Source organism: Camelus ferus, chromosome 31 (assembly GCF_009834535.1).
Source record: "Camelus ferus isolate YT-003-E chromosome 31, BCGSAC_Cfer_1.0, whole genome shotgun sequence".
Classification (NCBI taxonomy): Eukaryota; Metazoa; Chordata; class Mammalia; order Artiodactyla; family Camelidae; genus Camelus; species Camelus ferus.
This window is the reverse complement of record NC_045726.1, coordinates 4068699-4092147: the sequence shown is the minus strand read 5'-3', so window position 1 is coordinate 4092147 and position 23449 is coordinate 4068699. Positions and strand designations below refer to the sequence as shown.

The 23449-nt window shown below is 54.2% G+C and overlaps 1 protein-coding gene and 1 long non-coding RNA gene across 11 annotated transcripts in view; one reads left to right on the top strand and one right to left on the bottom strand.

Annotated features, from left to right (window-relative positions):
* LOC106729196 overlaps nt 1-14241 on the top strand; it is a 34928-nt gene extending 20687 nt beyond the window's left edge. The window contains exons 1-3 of one of the 4 annotated variants that reach the window (XR_004316334.1): nt 9880-10626; nt 12641-13249; nt 14008-14241. This is a non-coding gene — a long non-coding RNA (uncharacterized LOC106729196). Of the gene's footprint in view, nt 1-9879; nt 10627-12640; nt 13502-14007 lie in introns of those variants that run through there. The other 3 variants (XR_001365535.2, XR_004316333.1, XR_004316332.1) reach the window with 3 other exon arrangements.
* The window catches only part of PALLD (palladin, cytoskeletal associated protein), a 283240-nt gene that overhangs the window by 3972 nt on the left and 255819 nt on the right, over nt 1-23449 (bottom strand). For 5 of the 7 annotated variants that reach the window (XM_032470852.1, XM_032470850.1, XM_032470853.1 and 2 more), the window contains 8 exons: nt 22433-22568; nt 19552-19650; nt 18770-18820; nt 17482-17703; nt 14251-14400; nt 6801-6895; nt 4087-4219; nt 1395-1602 (listed from right to left, as the gene is read on the bottom strand). In XM_032470852.1, the coding sequence (XP_032326743.1) occupies nt 1395-1602; nt 4087-4219; nt 6801-6895; nt 14251-14400; nt 17482-17703; nt 18770-18820; nt 19552-19650; nt 22433-22568 (1094 nt within the window). The remainder of the gene's footprint in view (nt 1-1394; nt 1603-4086; nt 4220-6800; nt 6896-14250; nt 14401-17481; nt 17704-18769; nt 18821-19551; nt 19651-22432; nt 22569-23449) is intronic. The other 2 variants (XM_032470851.1, XM_032470855.1) reach the window with 1 other exon arrangement.

The window sequence follows — 23449 nt, the reverse complement described above, 5'->3', positions numbered from 1 at the left end:
TGGCCACCTGCTCACGGGCCCGTCTGACGTCTGGTCACGCCGGCCTCTGGGAAGGCTCAAGGGTAATTACAGTCCCCGTCCCAACCCAGCCCTGCCACTCAGGGACGCGGATGATGAGGATTCAGGAGTCGGATCCGCTAGGCTCCCGCCCAGCTGCAGTGATTCAGAAGGGTTCTGAGTCCTGGCTGAAGGGAGACACCCCAGGATTTGATAGGGGATGAGGCAGCCGGGACCGTATATCCCTCAAACTGCATCCTGTGAAGGAAGCTCTTAGAAAGACAACCTCATTACTCAGTCTGAAAAAAACCTGGGCTGTTCTGTTAGTAACACTGGGTATTGCTGTTGGTGGGAAAGTATTTCTTGGATCTGCGGTGGAGACAATTTCAGGGAAAGAACAAGACTTAGTCATCACTTTCTGAGCTGCCAACAAAGAATCTGAGGGTGCGGCCTCCTCCGCCTTCTGCTGTGACAAATACAGCAACAGAAGGTTAAAGAAAAAAAAGTCCTACTTGAAACTTTAAAGTCCTGAGACTGAGACCTTGAATCTCAGACGTGGTTACCCGGCCTGGGCGATTCTGGGGCGCTTGGAAACAGACCTCACTGAGTATTCTTTCTGGGCCCCAGTCTTCAAAAGAGCATAAGACGTGTAAACTGGGCCCCACATCCCGGCAGCCACCCAGGAGGAAAAGCAGGTCCCGACTGGGGCCTGGGGGATGCAGAGGTCACGGGACTCAGTTCTTAGGAAATGACTGAGTCCTGCGACACCAGCTGTGATGGTCCCCGTCTGACACGTGGGGACGTGGACGAGCCAAGATATAAAGGCTCTGCCCAGGGCACGGCCAGGAGACCAGCGCTGCAGGGGACAGGGTGCAGACTCCCTACCAGCCTTTCCCTAAACGCAGCCTCCTTCCCCAGGGGTGGGGCTTTATTCTGGTAGGTAAGTCTTGTGAAGTGTTCTCATACAATCAAGAGCAGATCTGAGCTCAGTCTGTCTAGGACACAGGGGTGGATGAGAACGTTTCAGACTTGTGGATTCTGGTGTCCCTGCACGTGACCTGACAACCTCGGTACACGGGCAGGACTTCGTGTGCCAGGAAGTTCTCATCCACCAAGTGTGGCTCCCGAGCCGGGCTGCTGTGCCCTCCCTGTGAACACTGGGAGTCATGAGAAGGAGAGTCACCCAGAAAAACTGCTCAGGCTGAGCAGGGAAGGGGAGACACCGCCATGGCTACGCTGAAGACAAAGTCTGCGGTTCTACCTGCCAGGTCTCGCCTACTGTCCTAACTATGGGGACGGCCCAGGCGGTGTTCTCCATGGTGAGGTACGTCCCACACGGGTTAGTTTGTTTCTGACCTGGACGGTCCCTCCAGAAGAGACGCGACCCGCGGACCTACCAGCGACCACGAGCTCCAGGCTGAAGGCGTTCTGTCCCGCCCGGTTGGTGGCCACGCACGTGTAGATACCGGCGTCGCGGGCGGTGACGGGCTCTATGACCAGCGAGTGCACCCCGTTCTCCCGCACCAGCATCCTGTGGGCGCTGTCCGGGCGGACGGGCCTCCCGTCCAGCTGCCAGGTGAGGTCCGGGGTCGGCAGCCCGCTGACCTGAGCCGGGAAGCACACACGTGTGACTTGTGGCATGAGAACAGAGTGAGGTCGCCAGCAGCTAAGACACCAGCACAGACCCCTCCCTCCATCTAAGATGGGGCTTTTAACATCACGTCCTGTTTCTCTTTTGCTTAAAACCTTTCAGTGGCTTCTCAGCACACACAGGCTTACTTCAGAACGCTTCTTACACAGCAACCCAGAGAAAGTGAAACGGAGGCTGAATACATTTCTGCCCTCGTCCTCCCTCACCCGGGGTTACAGAGACCACGGGATGACGCCAGCACAGGGCTCCAAGGCCTCCGAAAAGATGTCCGCCCGTAACAGCAGGAACCCATCCTCTGCTGGCAGAGAAAGGATCAGTCCTGGCACCAAAGCCAAGACCTGCCACCGCAGCGGCGATGCTACTTAACCATGTCCATCAACCCTCAGGACGGTCATTACTGTACAACCCCTGAAGCTAAGGAACAGGCGAAATACGAAATCCCACAGAAAGCCATCTCAGCAAATCCGCATCACGTGGACATGTCACGAACCCCCCAGACCAGGACAGCTGTGTGACCAGACAGCGACCAAAGCAGCACGTTCAGCTGCTAACCGCATGTTGTGCTGTGCAGGGTGAGGACGGCCACCACCTGCCTGCTCTTGACGGCTGGGCCCTGCACTGAGCAAGTGAAGAAGGCCTTTTCACCCCCACCCCAAATTCAGAAAGATGCCATTGGGAACTGTAACCCAGTTCTTTAGAAGAACCAGCTGGAGAGCTCGAGATTCCAGCCCTGCTGTGTGACACTCACTGATTCTGCCCTCCAGCTGCCTCCCCCACACAGACAGCAGAGGGATGAAGAAGTCAGGGAGGAAAATTAGGTCAACTTACAGCACTGCTGAAAGGAGGGCCTGGAGCCCGGTTCTCCCATCTGTCCACCTCCCCCCCCCCCCCCAACCAGCTCCTGCTCTGCCTGTCCAGGGGTCACCCGAGGCGTGCAGCTGGGGGTGGGTAGACAGCCCTGCTCAGGCTGCACCCCGTCCCACTCAGACCCCAGACGCATGGGGCCCTGTACCGGCTGAGGACACGGTGCGTGGAGGAGGGAGACGCCCACGTGGTCTCAGCCTACCTGAACCGCCGGCTCCAGGCCAGCAGACAGAGCTCTGCCCGGTCAGGTGAAGGGACAGGCCGATGCGTCTGTCCTTCCTAAGCCCGGGAAAGCAAGCCTGAGCTCAGGAATTTAAGATTGCCATGAGCAGGCCGCAACCTGGACAGGTGGGTGCTCCTGGCTGCCATGGAAAGAGGAGGAGGGAGGAGCCCACTGCTGTAAGAGAGAGAGGGGACTCTCCCTCAGGACTGAGAACCAAGTCGAGGGCAGCCAGTCAGTGTCCGGGAAGGGGCACAGGGGTGACCGGGGGGCTCTGTGTGGGGAACCTAGCTGCTGCCTTCGTGGCGTATTTTCACAATTTTTTCCCACTGAAAGCATAGAGACGCTGGGCTTTTTTTCCCCTGAACCGGGTAACATGCCATCTGTCCAGGTGACAAGATTTCCACATTTTATTGGCAAAATCAGAGATTACTTTGTTTCTGATATACTTTTAAAGACAGGCATGTCAAGGACAGCTGTGTCACTCGCAGTAAAATAAAGGGCTATAATTTCTTTCGTAAAAATGATGAGAAGCAGAGCCAGCAGTGCGGTGAACCTCTAAACAGCCGTCGCCTAGACGCACTCTTTACAGGTGGTCTGCACGAGTTCTTAAATTACAGACCCAAAATAAATACATGTGCATAAATACACAGACACTGACACTCAGTCTGTGTGCCTTCACTGCACAGAGCTCTGCTGGAAAGTAAAACACCTTTGTTAAGACTGCACTGACTTTTTCACGTATCTGCACAAACCCAGAGCTGATCCTGCAAGTGCCCTACACCTGTGTCCTGCAATCCCAGAGAGAGCCAGCAGGGGGAGCCCAAGGAACCGTCTAGAACCTCACCCGATTTAAGAGCTAAAATTTTAACTTAAGGTCAGTAAGTCTCCTATGCGATTCCAGGCCTGTGCACCTGCTGAGACCCGCCTGGAAGCCCTGCTGTAAAGAAGGGGCCACTCTGACTTCTCGCAGGAGCAGGAGACGGGAGAACCGAGGGAGCAGGCACGTGGATACAACACTTGTATGAGAACAGGGTGACTTTCGACTAATTAAGGATCAGGACTTGGGACAGCTTCAGCGCAGTTATTACTTCAACAAAAAGGAAACCTTGCAGGGCCACAACCTCCCAGGACTTTCTGGGGCAAGGGGTGTAGGGTTCCAGGGAAAACACAGGAAACAAAAATGTTACAGGAAAAGAATGACTCGAAACTATGTCTATACAAACATTGAGTGCGTTGCCCTCACTTTTCCTCTGCTGCTGGAGGTTTTAAAGGAGTTTCGCTTCACAGACTTTTCCCAAAAGGAGCTAAGGGCCAGCGGTGAGGAGGGGAAGGGACGGGGCGCCAGCCTCACCTTGCAGTCCATCCTGCACAGCCTCCCCTCCTGGATGGTCAGGTCCCCAGGGGCCTGCAGGAAGTGAGGCCTGAAGAAGCGCTCCTGAATCGGCTCGCTCTCGTCCGCGCTGTCCCTGGACCGGGACCGAGGCCTTAGGACAAGACAGACAGTCAGCAGACAGACAGATGGGGGCTGGGGGCAGAAGGATAGGAGGTGCGGGGGCAGGTGGGCAGGCAGCAGGTGTTCTTGGTCCTCCGGTTTCTACAATACACGGGGTAACCACGTAACTCCCTTACCTGCTTACCTGGTTCCTAGTCCCAAGGTTTACAACATAAAAAAAGCCAGTAAAGCAAAACCTTGCTTCATATGCAAGTTTATTATAATAAACTTCGTCGTCTAGCTGCAGACCTTAAACCCGCTGCCCTGACCCTCACAGCTGTATAGACACCACCAAAAGGAAGCGGGGGAAACGGGGTGCTTGTATTAACCTGTTTTTTCCCTAAATACATATTTTTAAAGCTGTATGAGAAGTACCAGCTATTGCTCATTTATTACCAAAGTTTTTCAACACAAGTTACTGTTAACTTTCCACTGTGACTGTAAATTTGTAGGAAATTAAAAGTTCTTTTTATTTTGCAAAAAAATATTGAATACAAGTTCCTTTTCATACTAACCAGGAAAACAGATTATATTTTTAGGCAGGTTTTCTTCTGCATCAGTTATCCATGTACCTAAAGACACTATTTTTATTTTTTAAAATTGAAGTAGAGTTGATTTATAATGTTTCAGGCGCACAGCAAAGTGATCTAGTTTTACATATATACACACACACACCTGGGCGTGTGTATACATACATATATTCTTTTTCAGATTCTTGTCCATTATAGGTTATTACAGGATATTGAATATAGTTTCCTGTGCTAGACAAGGTCCTTGTTATATATTTATTTTACACACAGGAATTTGTATCTGCTAATCCCCAATTCCTACTTTATACCTCCCACCTCTCCTCCTTGGTTTGTCTTCCATATCTGCAAGTCTATTTCTATTGCATAAATAAGTTCATTTGTATCATTGTTTTAGATCCCACGTATAAATGATACCATATTTGTCTTTCTCTGACTTACGGTATGATCGGTTCTAGGTCCATCCGTGTTGCAGCAAATGACACTATTTTATTTCTTTTTACGGCTAAGTAATATTCTATTATATATACACACCACATCTTTATCCAGTCATCTGCTGATGGACATTTTAGGTTCTTCCCTGTCTTGGCTACTGTATACGGTGCTGCTATGAACATTGGGGAGCATGTATCTTTGAATTAAGGTTCCCTCTGGATCTATGCCCAGGAGTGGGGTCAGTGGATCATATGATAAGTCTATTTTTAGTTTTTTAAGGAGCCTCCACAGTGGCTGCACCAATTTTCACTCCCACCAGCAGTGTGGGAGGGTTCCCTTTTCTCCACACCCTCTCTGGCATTTATCGTTTGTGGACTTTTGAGTGATGGCCATACTGGCTGGTGTGAGGCGAAACCTCATTGTAGCTTTGATTTGCATTTCTCTAATAAGTAGTGATACTGAGCATTTTTTCACGTGCCCATGGGCCATCTGTGTGTCTCCACTGGAGAAATGTCTGTTTAGGTCTCCTGCCCATTTTTGGATTGGGTTTTGTTTTTTTGACATTGAGCTGAATGAGCTACTTGTATGTTTTGGAAATTAATCCCCTGAAGACACTATTTTTTTTTTTTTTTTTGCTTTAAAATTGTGCATCTCCCAGATTCCATGCATCTCTCTGGCTTTTGCACATGTTGCCAGAGGCCCCTTTAAGAGCAATTTAATTTAAAGTGATTTCAGGGAAGGCTCAGGAGCAGGGTGAACACAAACTCAGTTGATGATCATGGAGGACGGGTGAGAAACACTTAACCAGGAAAAGGAAGAGCAAAGCAAGTGACTGACAAGGGTGCCAGCCCAGTAACTGCCCTCCCTCTCACAGTTCACTGTGTCTGCAGCACAGACGGAGTCTGTGCATGGGCTCTTCTAGGACATGGGGACCCACGAGATGAGTGAATGTACTGAAGACCCCGAGAAACACAGGAGGCAACGCCGCAGGACGAGCAGGCCCGTGCGAGCGTGCGCGCAGGCTGGACGCCAAGGGGCCCACCCCCAGCGCTGGTGCTAACTCTGCGAGGGCTCCGTGCTCAGAGCTGCTCCCCGGACGCTGACCTCTGGCCGAGGACACAGGCCCACGAGGGCAGGACACGCTCTGCAGTGCCCCGTGTCCGCCCCATACCCAGCAGCTCCTTCTGGAGCCCAGTGAGCTCCCGAGAAATGACACCCCTGCTCCCGTCCTCACATCGACTCGGGGTGGCCAGACATGGGGGGCACCCACACACAACAGGCCTGACCCACGAAGTCATGGTCTGAAATAAACTGCTGGGGCCAAGTGACTGGACAAGGGACCTTCGCAAACTAGCTCATCTGGAGAAAGCGAGGGGCCAGCCCACAGGCTACGGGGGTGGGTGTGTGGTCTGGGCGGGGGTGACCCCTCACCTGAGGGTCTGAGGGCACAGCCCTCCGGACAGCGTGTACCCCAATGAGGACCGCAGCCAGCACACCCCTCCCAGCCTGTTCCCAGATGTCCCCGGGCACGCTCCCTCCTGCTGTCGCCCAGGTCCTGACAGTGTGGATTCGCTGTCATGATAAAACCACAGTAACAGATGCGAGAAGTACCTTCTGCCATGCGGGTGGCCCGAGGACGGGCGGGGGCTGCGGCCTCTCTGGTTCACCGCCTGCACCATCAGCCGCCCGGTGCAGCTGACGCGGCCCTGTGGGGACAGAGGGACAGATGTGATGACCGGCCCCTGAGCACCTTCCCTCGTCCGTCCTGTGCTCCTGAGACTTGGTTCCTGGACCAGATCAACATCCGTCCGAGGAAGGACACCAGCCCGTCTCAGAATCCTCCCTCCCAGCCCAGCTCCTCCGCAGAGCCCTGGGTGAAGAGCTCGGGAGACGAGGCCGCCCCGAGCTCTCAGCAAGCCTGGGGGGGAGGTTAAGGTGACAGCCCTTGACGAATGCGCTGTGACCTGCTGCGGCCCGCCGGCCCGGGCGTGGGTCGTGGGAGTCCTGTGGTGACTCCACTTTCCTGTCAAACAGCTGCTGCTTGAAGCCACATGACCTTAGTTTTCCTTTCAGTTGTCTTTTTAAAAAATGTTAGTGGTGCCCCTTCCAAAAGCCATACATTAACAGAGCTGCTGGCAGGAAAAAAGGGCGTTACGTACGCAGCAGGCCGGGGTGAGGGGGCGCTCAGTGACCACGCACACACGCGAGGTTCAAAAACCAGACGCCGTGCAATGCCTTAAACAGAGGGCACGTGACAAGGGCCCATCCAACGAAAAGCTGTATTTTATCTCCCTCTTAAATTTTTATCTGAAGTACCCTGACTCATCTGTGGCCACCCCACCCTGAACACACCCGCACTCGTCTGAAGTAACAGGATGACGTCAGCGGCATGTGTAAACCCAGCGATTCTGTACTGAGTCACCACAGAACGTGGCTGCATCCTGCACCTTCTCCCTTAAATTTGTCCGCTGAAAGCCTGATCAGCGCTCACTCAGGGGCAGAGACAGCAGCGCCTGGAGCACCCAGACGATGTGCCCAGGGGCTGTGGGTCCCCGGCTTTCTCCGCCCCGTCACTGCAGGGCAGCCAAGTGGAAGATTCTCTCCTCTGTCCACTCCTCCCACGGCCAGACACCGAACAGACGGAAGCCTGGATTCCCACCACGGCCAATGACGTGGCAGACGGACCACTGACACCTGTCCCAGGTGAGCGCCAGGTATGGGCGGCCTCGCGGGCACCCACGGTCAAGGAGGCACTGACCGCTGACCCCGCGGTCATTCCCAGTGGCCAATACAGATAGGACTGGGCTGAGGGATCATGGAGAGAGACTCCCCAGCAGAATTCAGGGAGGGCAGGGGCCCTCCAGGTCCCCCCAAAGCCCAGAGTCTAGGCCACAGTCACCCAGAAAAGGCAGAGCCACATGGGAATGCGGCACAGACGGGAGAAGAGCGAGGAATGACCCGCAGGGAGAGGAGGTTGTGAACACACAGGCAGTCCCGTGAGCTGCACACCGGACGTCCTCCATTAGGTCCAAGCCTGCCTTTCCTGAAAACGTCCAGGTGTCACCTCACGAGGGGAACTACCTCCAACCTGGGTCATATTTGATGCACCACACGACAGAAATTCACGCTGATCTTGGCAAACACGTGGGGTTCCCTAAACTGGCTTGAAATCTGAAAATAACTTCATCAAAGACCCCCCAAATCTCCACCCGCTAGAAAACCTAGGCGTGACTTGCTTAGAAGACCCCCTTGGAAATCACACAGCTCACGTCTAACGGCTCCTTTAAGAGACGCAGTGTGAGATCCGTGACTCTCCTTGGAGCTGGAGGACAAGGAGTGAGCGGTCTGTGTCGTTTTGCACCAGCAGTTCCGACGGCACTGGTGATTCGGGGCAGGGCTTCAGCACACAGCTTTCATTTGGAGAGATTAAAATAGACGTACATGGTTGGGTAGATTTTTCCTTGTGGTGTAAAACCCAGAGGGTCCACAAAGGAAGTTAATATTAACTAGTAATTCATATGGTTAAAAAAAGATGTGTGTTAAATTCAACCTTTAACCCTAATTTTGGGGAAGCAGCTATTTGCTAAAAAAGAAAAAAATTTCTCTAACCTGGATTCAGGTTTTGATTTTTTTCCCTAAAACTTTGGGTCAATCCCCCAATTTGTTCATGTCTTTCTCTGTAAAAGGGGGGGGGCACCGTATCTCACAAGGGTTCTGTGATGTCACCACCACTGTTAACCCTCCCAGTGCTGGTACAGTGTTTCTGCGGGTCTGGGACCTCGGGGGCACACGGCAAGATGCTCCTTAGGGGCCCGCGCTCGGCTGGCTCCAGGGCCATCTGCCAAGTAGACATTTCACTTGGTCTGCTCTTACTTTGACTCCTTCAAAGGCCTCTTCTGACCAGCGCCCCCCACTGCTCAATCCTGGGATGGGCCCCAGACACCTGCCCCTGGCTCCCAAGCCCTGGAATCAGCCTGGGCTCTGTCCGCCAGGACGGAGTGACGGCAGGCAGGTCCCCAACTCCTTCAGAGGAACAGGACCCCACCCGCCACCCTGCAGGGAGAGGCTCTCAGGACGACCGAACAGGTGAAGTGCTTGGTACTGTGCACAGAACAGATGCTCAGAATGTTCCATTTTCATAGCACTGGATGTGGGTATAACAACCGCCAGACGGATAGGAGCTGTTTTGTTCAATGCAATTGTTTTCACATGTAGTGGAGTTTTTCCCCCTCCCTCCCCCTTTTGGTATTAGGGTGTAATTTACTCCAGTGGAAAAGCAACACGCTCAGCACAGGCGGTGGGACATGTGGACTCAGGTGGTGCTGGGACGTGCCACGTACGCAGGTACATCCCACGTGCCCGCTACGTGGCGGCTGCATCTGCAGTAGAGGGAAGGCGACCCAACCACCGTCTGTCTGTGCTTGGGACAGACCCTGCCCCCAAACCAGGGTCCACGGTTGGCATGCTTCTCCGTAAACACGCATTTCTACCGTGCTTCCAAGACTTCTCACTGCTGCTGCTCAGACCCACACAGACAAACACGGTCACAGGATGTTTCCTTAACTTCCCTGATTTAAGAAAAAGGGATACGCTCTCATTTGTCACCTTTTCTTCCTACACCACCCTTCACTGCTGAGCAGAAAGGGGAAAGCCTGGAACTCAGGGGGTGGAACTGTCAGTCTGATAACACGCTGGTACTGGTTACACACACGGCCAATCAGTAAGTGAAAAGGAATGTTTAAAAACACCCACTCAAACAAGGGGGACAATTCTGACATTTTTTTAGTCCAGAATTGAGTGACGCGGTTTTGAAAAGCTACCTCTAAGGTGCACCACTGGAAGTTCAGATGTTTTCAGTCTAACGTTTTCTGAGGTCCAAGGACCACGCGGAATGAGGCTTCCGTGGTTTTAACCGTGCAAATGTGCCGGTTAACCTGGTTGTTGTCCTAACTACAGGCTCCGGGCACACGGACGCTGTTAAATGCTTTTCACTGTCGCATCTCTTCCTGCTTTATTATTGACACACGAAGCAGGAACGGATGTGAGTGTTGACCGTGGAGCCTAGCGGGGCTGGCAACCTGGCAACACCGGACCAACCCCCCACCAACGATCCGGCTTCTGCAGTTTAACCCAGCTGCCCTGCCCACCCCCCGCCCCGTTTTCTCCTCCAAACAAGTCCACGCAGTTAAGGCTCTAACACCAGTGACAGGTTCTGTGCTGAATACCCAGGTCAAAGCAAGTGCTCCAGGCCGGTGATTTACGCGAAGGAGAGCATGGACTCCCCCGTTCACGGAACCTCCCTTGTGGCGCATGGATCTTCAGGAAAGCTGGCACGCGTCCACACAGTGCAGCTTGGGGACACATCAGATGCACCCCAGCCCTCCCACGCCTGAGCACAAGATGGGCCGCCCAGCAACACAGCACAACAAACAAAAGCGTGAGTGTTGAGACTCAACCGTGTCTCAGAGCCGGGCTGGGGCTGTGTGCGGTGCTGCGCACTCATGGGTGATGGCACCAAACGGTGCGGCTCCCGGGACCTCAGGCAGGGGATGGACCTCAGCCCGAGGCTGGCTCAGAGCCACCTGCTCCGTCCCAAGTTGGAACTGGGCGCAGTCAGCACGATTGAACATGTCTCTTAGTCCCTGAAGACGGACCCAGGTGGAAACAGAGGCCATAAAGCAATCTGCTGGCCGTGGCGTTTCCCTCCCTCCTCGCCCTCCCCCTCCTCCTGGCCGCGCTCGGTAGTTCTGTCCCGCTGCAGAGCCGGGCGTCTGTGTTTCATGACCAAGCTCTTTCCCACTCGGCCCTTTTCTCTTTCCCTCGGTCCCTTCACACCGCAGAGGCCACAGCATCTCCAAACACAGAGATGTTCCCTTTCAAACCCAAATCCTTCTGTAATGTGAAACACGATGAAGGGACCACAGGGCACCAAGGAGGCGGGGAGGAACCCGCAGTGATGCCGCGAACGCTTCCCGGAGTCCCGTGTCTTGGAAAACTCGGCTTTTACTTCTCAGATTGTTTCCAGTGCCTACCTACAGGATGCTGCTTGTAAACCGTGTCTCAGTTCAGATTACAAGGCAAAATCCTCTCGTATACAACAGCTGTCTGTGAAGCTGAGATTACGAAGGCCGCTGCGTTCCCACACCTGCAAGTGATGACCGACACCAGACTCAGGTCGGAAACGCTCTGCCGCTGGCCACAGTCTGACTGCCACCTGGTTCTCTGAACACACAGGAAGTTCGCTTCAGCTTCTGGGTGCTGCCTCGTGAAACCCACACCCAGAACGCGTGGACGTCCTGCTCCTGAGGACCCAGCAGGGAGGAGGGGCTTCACTCCTGAACTGACACCAACCAGGTCACACCCAGGAGCTTGGAACAGCCCCTGCACCCCAGGCTCTCTCCTCAGTGTCCGGTGGGCCCCCAACACCCTCCCTGGGCTGTCCTCACTCTTGATGGGGTCTCCCTTCCTAGGCTCAACTTCGAGCCATCCAGGGAGGAAAGCAGACGTTCAGCCTCACCCCTATAATGGGGATCCTGCTGGATCCTGACCCCGAGACAGTGGGATTCTCGCCATCAGGACCTGCGCTGGCTCCCGCGGCCCTGGGGGTTGTTGGACCCAGAGCAGTCGCCTCACCGTCTCCTAAGCCACAGTGGGGACAGAGGTTCTGTGAGACCAGCTGGGCTCGAGGGAGCCTGACATAAACCGTCCACGGCTCAGTTCTTTGTCTTCTCTTCATACAGAAGAGGCCAAGACCCACGAGGGGGAACCATGGCAACGCGGCAGCACTCACGGGCCTGGTGTGAGGGCAGCGCCTGCTGTCAGGGCCTCCCCTGGCCCCGCGTGTGCTTCCCGAGTGGCTCCTGCTGTGCTAGCAGGGTGGGGCGGGGGGGGGGGGCCTCCGGCTCAGAGCCCCCCACCCATGCCGGCGGACACAGCCATGAACGCCTGTGTCCACCCCTCTCCCACGGCCAGGGTGTCCCGAGCACCACACACCAGCAACACGCTGCAGAGAAATTCCAGCCCCAGCTGACATGCAGTCTGATGATGCAGGGAGTGGGGACACCCCACGGGGCGGGGAGCCCATGGCTCCCCCCCAGCCCAGGTGCTGCCCGGAAACAGGGCTACCAGCGTCTGCAAATTAAAACAGCGACAGCAACTACCATCCACTGAGAGCACGTCACCTGCCAGGTGGACCCCACACATCACTGGTCCACGTGACTCCTCTCACTGCTGGGGGAGAAGCAGGTGCAGAGGTAAGGGCCTGCTCAGGGCCACGCAGGTCCCAAGCAGCAGGGCTGGACTGCCAGCTCCCACCCACCCAATGCCCGGCTGGCACTCTGAGCCCTGAACCGCGTGTCCGCTCTTCCGTATCGTCACCACCGCCCACAATCCTGGGCTCTGCTAGGTCACTTCTGTCTTTTGATTTGTCCCCTCCTCTGCTCTTGGCACAGGCATCCTCAGCCCTCCTTCCCCTGGCTGGTGCAGGGTGTAAACACGCAGAGACCATCGCCCCTGCTGCACACGGCCACCTGCCTGGTCCGCCCCCGTCAGAACCTTCCCACGTGTGAAGTGCATCATCGGGAAGAAACGAGACTCAGACTCAAAACGTGCGTCCTCCTGTCCCACAAACCACCTGCTCCTGCGACAGTTCCCAGCATCCACCGGGAAAACGCCTCGCCATGAACCGCGGGCTCCGGGACGGCCGAGCCGGTGAGGACACGGTGAGTCCCAGCTCTGCCCTACCCGGGCTCCCCAGAGCGCGAGCTTGCTGAGGTCCCCACTGTGTTCTTAAAAGGCAGAAAACTGAAAATTGGAATGTGTCAATAATAGTCAAGGACACACACTAAAAATACAATAAAAAGAGAACGTTCCACATTTGTTCCCTCAGATACACCAAACATGAGCACAAATACTCATATTAAAATGTAACTTTTTAGCAAAGGTGGTGATTTTGACTTTTTCAAGATGACGGTCCTGTATTCACTGACTGAAGGAGCATCAGCATGGAAACTGTTCCCCGTCAGTGGTCTGCGGTGCTGGATCCACGACCCGACTCGTGGGTAAGGCTGTTTCCATCTCGTCTTAGTGTCTTTGCAGAAACGTAACTTTACGTGACCATGTGACCTTAGGATAAACACTGTACAAACTTCTGCAAGTTTGTAAGCTTTGCTAAAATTACCTGTATCATTTTCTAACACAGTATTTCCTTCAAAAGAAATTTTAAAATATGGAATGATAAATAGATTGGAGATTTTTAAAATGATGACTCCTGAACAATCTTCACTCGTGAATAATAAAATCGTTAGCTTGGCTTTCCTTTTCTGAAAAGTGTTACTTACATGACCTCTGCAGGCTTCGCACAGTACCCTGCCACATGGCAAGCCATTAATGCACAAAATCACTTCTCACTCACTTTGGTGTGTCCCCCGTACACAGCAAAGCACAGAAAAGCTACGAGATCCTCAATAAAAAAAAATCTGCGGCTTGAACTGGGAACACGGCGTCCAGGAGCCGCCTGTTCAATTCTAAGCGTTCACTTGATTTTTTGACCGTAAATCTCTGGTTGAAAATGAGACAAAACATTTGGATGTAAACAAACAAGAGTCCTGAATGCTACACACAGGCCCTACTGAAGTTATGACTCATCTACACTTCCACGCCGCTGAAATCCCACGGAACTAGGAGTGTGTATTTAAGGGCTGTGGTTTGTGAGTTTTTCTACCACAGCTTTTACGTCCCACTCATTCCTTTCTCCGTAGGACTCAGCCGATCTGGAATTACACAGTGTAGGTATGTTTACCGCCCTCTCTTGTCTTAGGCCAGCCCTCGTCCCCCAGAGCGGCAGCCCCGCCACCCACAGGCTAGTGTCCGCAGCTGCCCCTTGGCGACACTCACACAGAGCACGCTCTTGTGCACCCGTGCTGCTCACAGAGACAGACGCTAACCTAACAGAACACACCGTCTCCGCCCTGGGAACCGAGCTGGGCGGCAGTTCAAGCCAGAGCAGCAGGACCCCTGCAAGCACCGCTCCCCACCACCCCCTGCCCTGCACGCCCCCCACCTGCGGGTTGGCGGCCAGGACCGTGTAGTTGCCGTCGTCCTCCAGCGTGGCAGCAGCGGCACGCAGTGAGCAGGTGCCGTCGGGGTCACTCTGCAGGCTGTAGTGCTGGTTCCTGGGGGAGATCTGCTTCCCGTCCTTGAACCAGTAGATCTGAGGGAGGAAGCAGACGCCGGTCAGGGCGGGGCCCTGGGGCCACATGCTGGTTCTGAGCGGCCAGCCAGGGAGCTGACCCCAGGCCGTGTCCTGCTGCGCTTCACAAGCTACTCATCCTCTTCTGGTGTCTAAAAAGACGCTCATCAGGAGGCTGGTGACATCACCGCAGTTCTCCTGCTGCTGCTGGTCTCCCGTGTCCCTAACGAAAACGTGTTACTTGTGAGGTCAAGGTAAAAAGGTTATTTTAGACAATGAAACCAGGCCCCAAACGCCAGTCTCTCCTCCGAACTGTCAGACACGCAGGACATGGTGTGTGTGTGTGTGGGGGGGCGGTCAGACACTGCTGCTTTACTTCCGGGCCCAGGAGCAAAGGTTACTGGCCGGTCAGCTCTCCCCACTGTGTCAAAGGAAACACAGAAGTACTTAAACATAATAATTTTCAAATAATATCTTACCTTGGAGTGATAGAAAATTAAATGTGAAAAATAAAAATAAATCATGATTAAACAAAAAAAATTCCAAGTGGCCCAGTGTCCCTCCCTCACCTGTGGACAAGGCCCCAGGTCCCTGGGCCTCTCACGGCTTAGCTGGTTGCTGCCGACCTGGCCTTGAACTGCGCGGTGGGTGAAGGTCACAGAGCCGGCAGCCCTGTCTCTCCGGGAAGGCTTCTGCACCTCCTCTCCCACCTCGGGAGGGAAATACACCCAGCTTCACTGTGGTCAGTTCTGTCCCTTGCGACTAAAAGCACTTCTCACTGGTTCCCAACAGAAGGAACTCAGCTCAGAGCCTACAGGTTTTTAAGAACTTCCTGAGTGTAGATCAAGACACAAGCTGAGACCACAGCTGGCGTGCAAGGTCCGCTCCCTGTCAAAGCCTAGAAATAGCACAGACAAAACACACACGACCGGGACCTGCCACCATAGCTCTTCCTGCCCTTAGTTTTCAGTCAGCTCCACATTTACAGAAACTACAGCATTCATGTCCAGAACCTAAAAAATTAACCACCCAACAGACGAGTGACTTTTGGCTCTAGAGTGACGTTCTGTAAAGTGTGATACTTTGTAACTATCACACTCTGAGCGGCTGGATTATTTCCTGATGCAACAGAGAAGCCGTGACGAGCCTGCAGCTTCTCCCTTCTGCACTCCTGCCCCTAGGCCACTCCTCAGAACCATGTCTTCTCTTAATCTGCACCTCTAGTACTCTTGGAGTTCAACTTTCAAGTGAAAATTAGGAGGCAGTGCCGACGTTTTACAGAGTCTGCGGATGGACAGGGAGGTACGAGAAATGAAAACGAGGGGAACCAGATTCCTTCCGATCTTCTCAAGTCTCCGTGGAACAAGACGTCAAGGGCAGAACAAGAAATTCTTTAAAAACAAGCTAAAAAAAGATGTGTATTTTTAACCACGATGACTATTCCAGACTCTAACAATCCCAAGGTAGCTTCTTGAGCATGTGCAGGAGAAACAGTTTGCACTAAACCAGGGAGGGCAGAAAAAGGCAGGCGGCCAGGAAAAGAGGAGGACGGAAAGGAGGGAAGAAGCAAACCTGCCGATACGACATCCTGGAAAACCAGCCTGGGACCCACAGCCTTGTGAAGGCTGCCGCCCGCCCAGCAGGAATCAGCGACTCTAGAACCGGACCGCTGATCCTGTCCTGAGTAAGGCTTACAGAGAACGTGGGCCTTTCTGTGAGGATTCTGGGCAGGTAGGTTCCCACCGAGGTCCATTCCTTAGCTGAGAGTTGGTCCCCGTGTGGGCGCCTGCCCCATCTGTGAACAGGCCCCCGCGGGCGCGTCCAGACACCAGCAGCCTCCTCTAACTCCGGGTTACGCTCCAAGCCTCGCTTTACTGGGGGGAAGACGGGTCTGAACACCTATGGCTGCTCTATTTTGGTCTCTCTCTCTTTCCATGGGGTTGGAATTTGGTTTTAGGGGAAGAGTTCGGTGGTAAAACTTACTTGCCGCAAAAACGAAACAAAGGTTGGAGCCACAGACAGAGCACGTGGGAGTCATGGGCGCAGCGGCCCCCCCAACGGGGCTCCTGACGCCCCCCAAGCCCCAGCGACTGCCCTTCCCGCAGGGGCTGCGTTCCTCGCCCCTGTGTGCTTCCTTCACACGCTCCTGTCCCATCATAACGTTTCTCTTCCTCTTGAAACTGTTGCCATCATTTCCGCCACCATCTGAGTTTTCCCTGGGGACACACCTCTCCTCCCTCCGACCCTGTGGGCGGAGGACAGGCCCCAGTGGGGAATGCTCCAGGGGCAATTTTTTGCTGGCTTCTGCAAGAAACCTTAGAATTTTTACCATCCTGGACTAAACTCTGTATTAATGTCTCGGCTATTAGCTGTGTCCTGTGATGGTGTAAACCTGGAGTTTCCATCTCTCACGGTGTCGCTTCCGTTCTCTTGAGCTCTAGGGAAAAGCATCGTCCACCCTGCTGCTCTGTGGGGCCAGCGAGCGGTGACTCTGGTCTCTGTCTGAAGACAGGGCCCCTCCACCCAGCACCCCGACATGCCTGCAGGGCACGCCTCGTCCGAGGACCAGAGGGTCCTCCAGTTACCCTCCCGCACCTGGATCCCCCCCACCCCCGCCTCTGCAAACACAGGAAACCCTTGTCTTGGAGACTAAAGGTCTGGCGTTCCCCTCAGCAGCGGCAGCACTGCTCCTCTGTGCAGTGCAGGCACAGGGTTCCAGTCCCAGCCTGGCCGCTCACAGCTCCCTGGCCTGGGGGAGGTGGTGGAGCTGCTCACGTGGATCTGGGTGTGACAAGGATGACACCTTGAGTGAATGATGGGCGTGTGAAAAGCTCCTTGTCAGTCACCTGACAGTTACTGTTCTCCTGTTCTATTCCGTTCCATTCCTGTTCCCAATCTATTCTATTCCCTTTTCTTTTCCGTCCTGTCCCAGCCTATCCCTCCACCCTTGCTGGTTTCTGACACCTCGTGACACAGCCCTGACCTTGCTCGGCTTCCCGAGGAGGGTTCTGCACTCCTGCTGCCACACGTGCTGGGCGCCGGAAGCCCAGCTCCCCCCTCCCCCCGGAAACAAGACAGTTGGGAGGCTGCGCGTCAGCTCACCTTCGGTTTTGGGCTCCCGGTCACCTTGCACGTGAAGGTCACCGGCATCCCCTCAAAGATCTTGTAGTGTCTCAGCTTCACCTGGAAGAGCGGGGCCACGCCATCCTCCGTGGCCACGTCCCCCCAGGGGGCCTCCTCTTCTGGGTCCTCCACGGGGCACCTCTCCAGCCGGTACTCGATCTCACTGATGAGCCTCTGCTCGCAGCTGGACACCTTGTACTCCTGCGTCGGACAGAGAAGGGGCGCGTCACCACCCCCGTCCCTCACAGTACCAAGTGCCCCTGAGCCTGGTCCCCGGAGGCAGGCCCCCAGGACAGTGACGTCTGCACCGTGGAAACAAACAAGTGCAGGCCCAGCTCAACTCCATGCGAAACAGAACACCTGGAAGTTAGTGTATCTGATGCTGCAAATTGTCCTCAAGTCTTACGGTCCAGAAAAAAACCAACTATGAAGATGAATTTGTCTTGTTCCCCTTGGGGCGGTGAGAAGAAAGGAAAAGGCAGCAGTAACCCCAAAAACTGTTCCCAAAAGTGCACACAACGGCACATGGGCCCTTCTGTCGGGGGAGGGGGGGACCGCGGTGCGGCCTGTCCCATCAGACGAGTAACAGAGAAGTGGCGGCAGCTCCCCTCCTCCCAACGCCCCCCAAGCCTCTGCCTCCTCTCTGCAGCGAGGACCCCTTCTCTCCACCCTTTCACAGAAAAAGTGGGTCGACTGTCAAAGGTTTGGTTAAAAAACACAGCAGCAAAGAGCCGGTCACACCCACAGCCGAGTAAGGTGGGCCCTGAAGGTCTGCTTACAAACTCCAGGGGAGACAGGGCAGCCTGTGGTGAAACAGTCTCTGCTGAACAGTAAATAAAAGATAGTTTTAACGAGGTTTTCTCAGAAGCCACTCAGCCTTTAAAAAGCAGTCTGCTGGCTTTAGGGAAAAAATACAACAATATGAATAAAACGGCAGAAAAAAACAAGCTTTTTTGTCTCATAACTATGAAATTAATCAGTTTAAGAATTAGCTCTTTTTCCCCTAGGAAGATTTATCAAATGAGAAACTTTCCATGATTTAAAACTCAGAGTATCTACGAATGACAGGCTCCAATTCAAGCTTGTAAATAAATGACATGAAAACCACACTGTGGTGCTTCTGTCCCCCAGGCAGTAAACGTAACGGATGCGGCTCAGAGCCTGCATAACTACCACGTGGCGGTAAGCGCGGAAGCAGGCAAAGAGGGAGAAGCGGCGAGAACAGACACAGGGAAAGACCGGGACAGAAGGAAGGTGGAGGCGCGACCTTCTGACCGTCCAGAGGACTCCCTACAGAAGCGTGAGGGGACCCGGGGTCCTGCAACGACAGAAGGGAACAGGTGAAGAATTAGAACAGAACAGCGAGAACCTAGCAAGATTCCTAGTCTCTAAGGGAAGTGTCCGTGGTGGCTGTGTTTAACAGGAAAACGCTCAGATTTGGAAGGCTGGGCCCCTTCTCAACAGACCCGAGGCAGAGTTCACTTGATCCTTTAAGCCTGTGTTAAAAAGCTCTCTTTCCTCTTAGAACGACATCTGGGGACTCCAAGCAGGAGCAGTGGAGATTACACAACAGCTCACGTCAAAGCCACAAGGTGACTCTGCTCGGTGTCAGCAGGGGAACAAAACAGCATTTTAGGTTTCCTGCTGATCTGTGATTTGTAACTACACACGTGGAGGAATATAGAGGCTTTTCTGCACAGTCACCTGGACGACATGGGAAATACTAGCTATTCCAGACAATTTCAGTGAAGACCTGTTCCTTCACACAAACCCATTCTGCACTGAAGCACAGGACAGGAAAAATGGAAAGACACTTGAAAGGAGGGAAATGGGTCAGTAGGAAGATGAAAGGACCAGGTGTCACAAGCGAAGTGACCCCATGAATCACGCGATGAACAGCTGGGAGGTGACCGGTGCCACCCACGCCCCGCTCTCTGACCCACCCTCGGCCTTCCACGGAGCTAGCTGGCCCCAGGGCTGTGTCCCCAGGAGCATGGGCAGAGGGGACAGGACCATCTGCTTTCCGAAAAAGCCTGGGGCGCAGGGTACCTGGCTGGCCGCCTCCTCTTCTGGCTCCGGAGCGCTGAGGACGGTGGCACTGCCGGCCCCCAGCAGGCGGCGGGCCATCCTTTCCTCGTAGGTCAGCCTCTGGGAGGAGCAAGGACAGAAGACGCGGAATCAGAGATCTCACGACTACACAGCAGCCCAGAGAAAGGACGACAACCACACGGTGCGAGGTTCTCTGTGACGGCTCCCTCTCCCCCTCCGGACGCCCGCACACCCAGCAGCCCTTCCTTCCCTGGTTCGCCTCCTCCTGCTGCCCTCCGGTCCTGCCAGCAGACCCAGGGCCGGGGGCCGGGTGACCCACGTGAGCACCACTCACTGACGGGCACAGACCAAAGGTAACTTCCGTAAAGACAGACACGTGTCGTGTACTTACCCCTAACGATAAACACAGAGAAAAAAGACTTAAACAGCAAAAACAATTTTTTAAAGGGAATGTTATTTTCATAGCCATCCACAGGCTTCAGAGGAGCCTCGTCAGGTCCGAGCCTGATAAGAGAGTTTTAGACCAGCAGGCGGAGATGGTCCTCTTTGCTCTGGGGGGGTCGCCCCATTTGAGCGCACCTCCCAGGGGCTAGGGGACTGGAGGGGCCGTAGGCAAAGGTAAACACAATAATCCATGAAGGCCGCCTGCTCAGCTGAGACCCTCCGCTCATGACCCGACTCGGGGCGGGCTGCCTGTGAAGGAGGCCGTATAACTTCTGCATGTGGCGACTGGCGCTTGGCCCCCAAACGCTGAGGAAGTGGCCACGTTTGTGTTCTGTCTGCGGGGCTGACTGCTGCTCCTGAGGGCGGGCTCTGAAATGACCACGGGCCCACTGGGAGCATTTAAAAAATAAGCGTTTGATTCAAAACAGAGAATAACTGGTAAGGCAGAATTTAAAAAAAAAAGGCAAAACAAAACAGATGTTGCTTCAGATAAGCGTCCAAACTTCTGAATACAGACAGATTCTTTTGGAAACTCTCTAATCAGGAAAATACGCTGGGAAAATTCCCAACTTCCAGTCATTGCTGGTTGCAGTCCCAGCTGAATCCCAGGAGAAAAACAAGACGCGTGCCAGCGACAAACGAACCCCAGTCCAGTTACTCCCCTCGGTAAAGAAGGGCTGAGGATGAGGACAGGTGGATGTGGGTGCCTCAGTCCAGCAGGTTATTATTTCAATTCATTTTCTCACGTGTTAAAAAAAACCATGAATTTAACTTTCAGAGTTTTAAATACCTGCTCTCCTCAAAACCTTCCAAATTTTCACAGAGAACTATACTCATGCACCAGCAAAGAGGGCGGGAGGGACGGCCACCCTGCTCGTCCGATGCAGAAACATCAATCCCATGTCCAGGATGTCCCCAGAACGCAATTGCTACCCTCAGAGGCCAAATCTGCTTCCTAGCTCTGTGTGTAAACCACTATGCCGTGTAGATTTACAGGCTCCGTATAAGAAGCCAGAGTAAGTACAGAATGATATGTAACATCAGGAAAAAGCTGTCTGACGGTCTCATTTTCTAAAACAGGAAACCTCACTTTTCTTGTCTTTCTAAACTCTCAAGTGTGGAAATCTACGGAAGTTACTGGAAATGCCATCCACCACTAAAAAAGACAAATGCAAATATGTATTTATATTAAAAAATGTGATATATATATAACGTAAATATAAATACACACAGTATAACAGAATAGCTTACAGAAGTCTTAGTCCACAAGGAATACTTACTTAATCAAGGAGAAAAAGCTGGAGAGATGCATTTACCTGGCTTGAAAAAGTTCCCATAAGTATTTGTTTTAATCTTTCAAAAGCTCTGCTTGACAGAGCCAGGGAAAACTTCCAGAGTATGTACATTTGTACATGCAATCGCTTATTTCAGGCAGAAGGTATCTCCCCTTTGTGAAATCTTCTCTTCCCAGTGAAAGGAGTAACTAACACAAGATCTCATTAGCATTTTCAACCTCCGGAGCTCAAGTGAGGGTGCCGCGTAATTAAACGGAGCGTCCCCTCTGCGCCCCGCCTTTGCGTCACGCGTGGTCTGTGCTCACTGCCATCTGTCAACCCCTGACACTTAAAATCCCTAGAAAACAAGAAGCAGAGAGACCTGCCCTTCTGCGAAAAGCTTCAGAGGGAGATTTTATACACAGAGAAGTTTTCCCATATGAAGCACAAAAGGCCCCCTTCCCTACCGGAGAAATCGTATTCACTAGGCGCGCCTTTCCTGGCTCCTTCGGCTGTGACGAGCCAGTAAAACCAAAACACAAGCAGAACCACCGACGAGGAAGCACCTCATGCTCACACTTTAACTTGACCTCCTTATCTACTTTACACGTCTGCAGCCTTGAAACAGATTATTTTCTCCTTGAATCTGGCTGTTCGGCAGCAGCCTCTCCCATCCAGATCACGGAACCGGCACCTCCTAAGAGGCTGCACTTCAGCACTGGCCCCGAAATAAAGATGCTTTCTGTGCAGAAGCGGTGCCCAGTGCAGCATCCAAATTCTGCTCTCGGTCCCCAGTCCAGTCCACCGCTTCCTGTGCTCCCTCCCGCCCACCCCTCCCGCGGGATCTGTTCCTTTTCCCGTAAGGAGCAGTTCCTCGCTTGCTCCACGCCCAGCCTCGGCCTCAGCGCTTCCTCCTCGCTCATCTCCCAACTCACAACTTTTACTCCAAGAGTGGTCCATCAATAGGGGTGGGGGGGGGGAGGGCGGTGAAGGCAGGCAGAGAGGACGTCCCCTCCCCCTCCCCAGGTTCAGGCTCCACCGGCAGCCCCGCCCCCGGTACCGTCTGCCTGCCCCCCCAGAACCAACAGCCCCACCCCCACAGCGCAACCCCGCCCCCCCAGGACCAACAGCCCCACCCCCACACCGCAGCCCCGCCCCCGTACCGGCTGCCCGTTGTTCAGCAGGTCCTCCTTGAAGCGGAGCTTCCGTTCCAGGTCCTGAATGACAGCATCCTTGGAGCCCTGGATCTCCTCGTCCGAGGCGACCCTGGCGGGCCTGCCGGCCTTCTTGGGGTAGCCCCTGCGGGACGGAGCACGCAGGTCAGTCGTGGGCGCCCCAGGCCCGCCGGGACCTCGTGACACCGCGCCGCCCACCCCCGAGAGCGGTCCTGGGCCCCAGTGACACGTAAAGTCCATGCCGCGGGGCGCGCCTGGGCTGAGTTGGGGGCCCCGGCGGGGGCAGTGATGTAAAGTGAGAACGAGGCGCACGTGTAACGACCTGGGTTTCCGCCCGGGTCAGGTGCGCGACCCTGGGCCGCTGCCTGAGACCCCGAGAGGGTGTCCGGGAGGACGGATTCCTCGACTGTCCCCCTGGTCCTTGGGCGTCAGTTTGCCCAGCATCGGCGCCCCGCCCACCCGGCAAAGGTGCAGCCTGCGCCTCCCCTCAGTCCCCCATCCTGATCTGGGGCCAGGGCTGGAGGTGGACAGGGGTCTGGAGGTGGACCGGGGACCCGAGTGACTTCCTTCCCACTTTCCCTCCTCTCCCTCACGGGGCTGCGTGCGTCCACGTGAAAGAGAAACGGAGCCCCCAGACCACAGGGAAATGAAGGACCAAAGCTGCCTGTCAACGACGTCATGTCAAGGTTAAAAAAAAGCAAGTTAGGAAGGCCACACACAGTGCACTCCCATTAACAAACAGGCAAAGTGCAAGCCTCCCACGGCAAAGGGGTCCCTGGACCCGCCACATCGCCCCAGAAACTGAGAAATGCAGATTTCTGTCCCCCCGCCCGACCCATTGAATCAGAAACTCTGGGTGGGAGTTCAGCGATGTGCATGGAACAAGCCGACCAGGTGATTCTGATGCAGATGAAAGTTTGAGAAACAAACGCAGGAAAATTCACACACGTAAAGTGTAAAGATTAAGTAAGAGGGTGCCTGACTCAGAAATTTACGGTGGTGGTT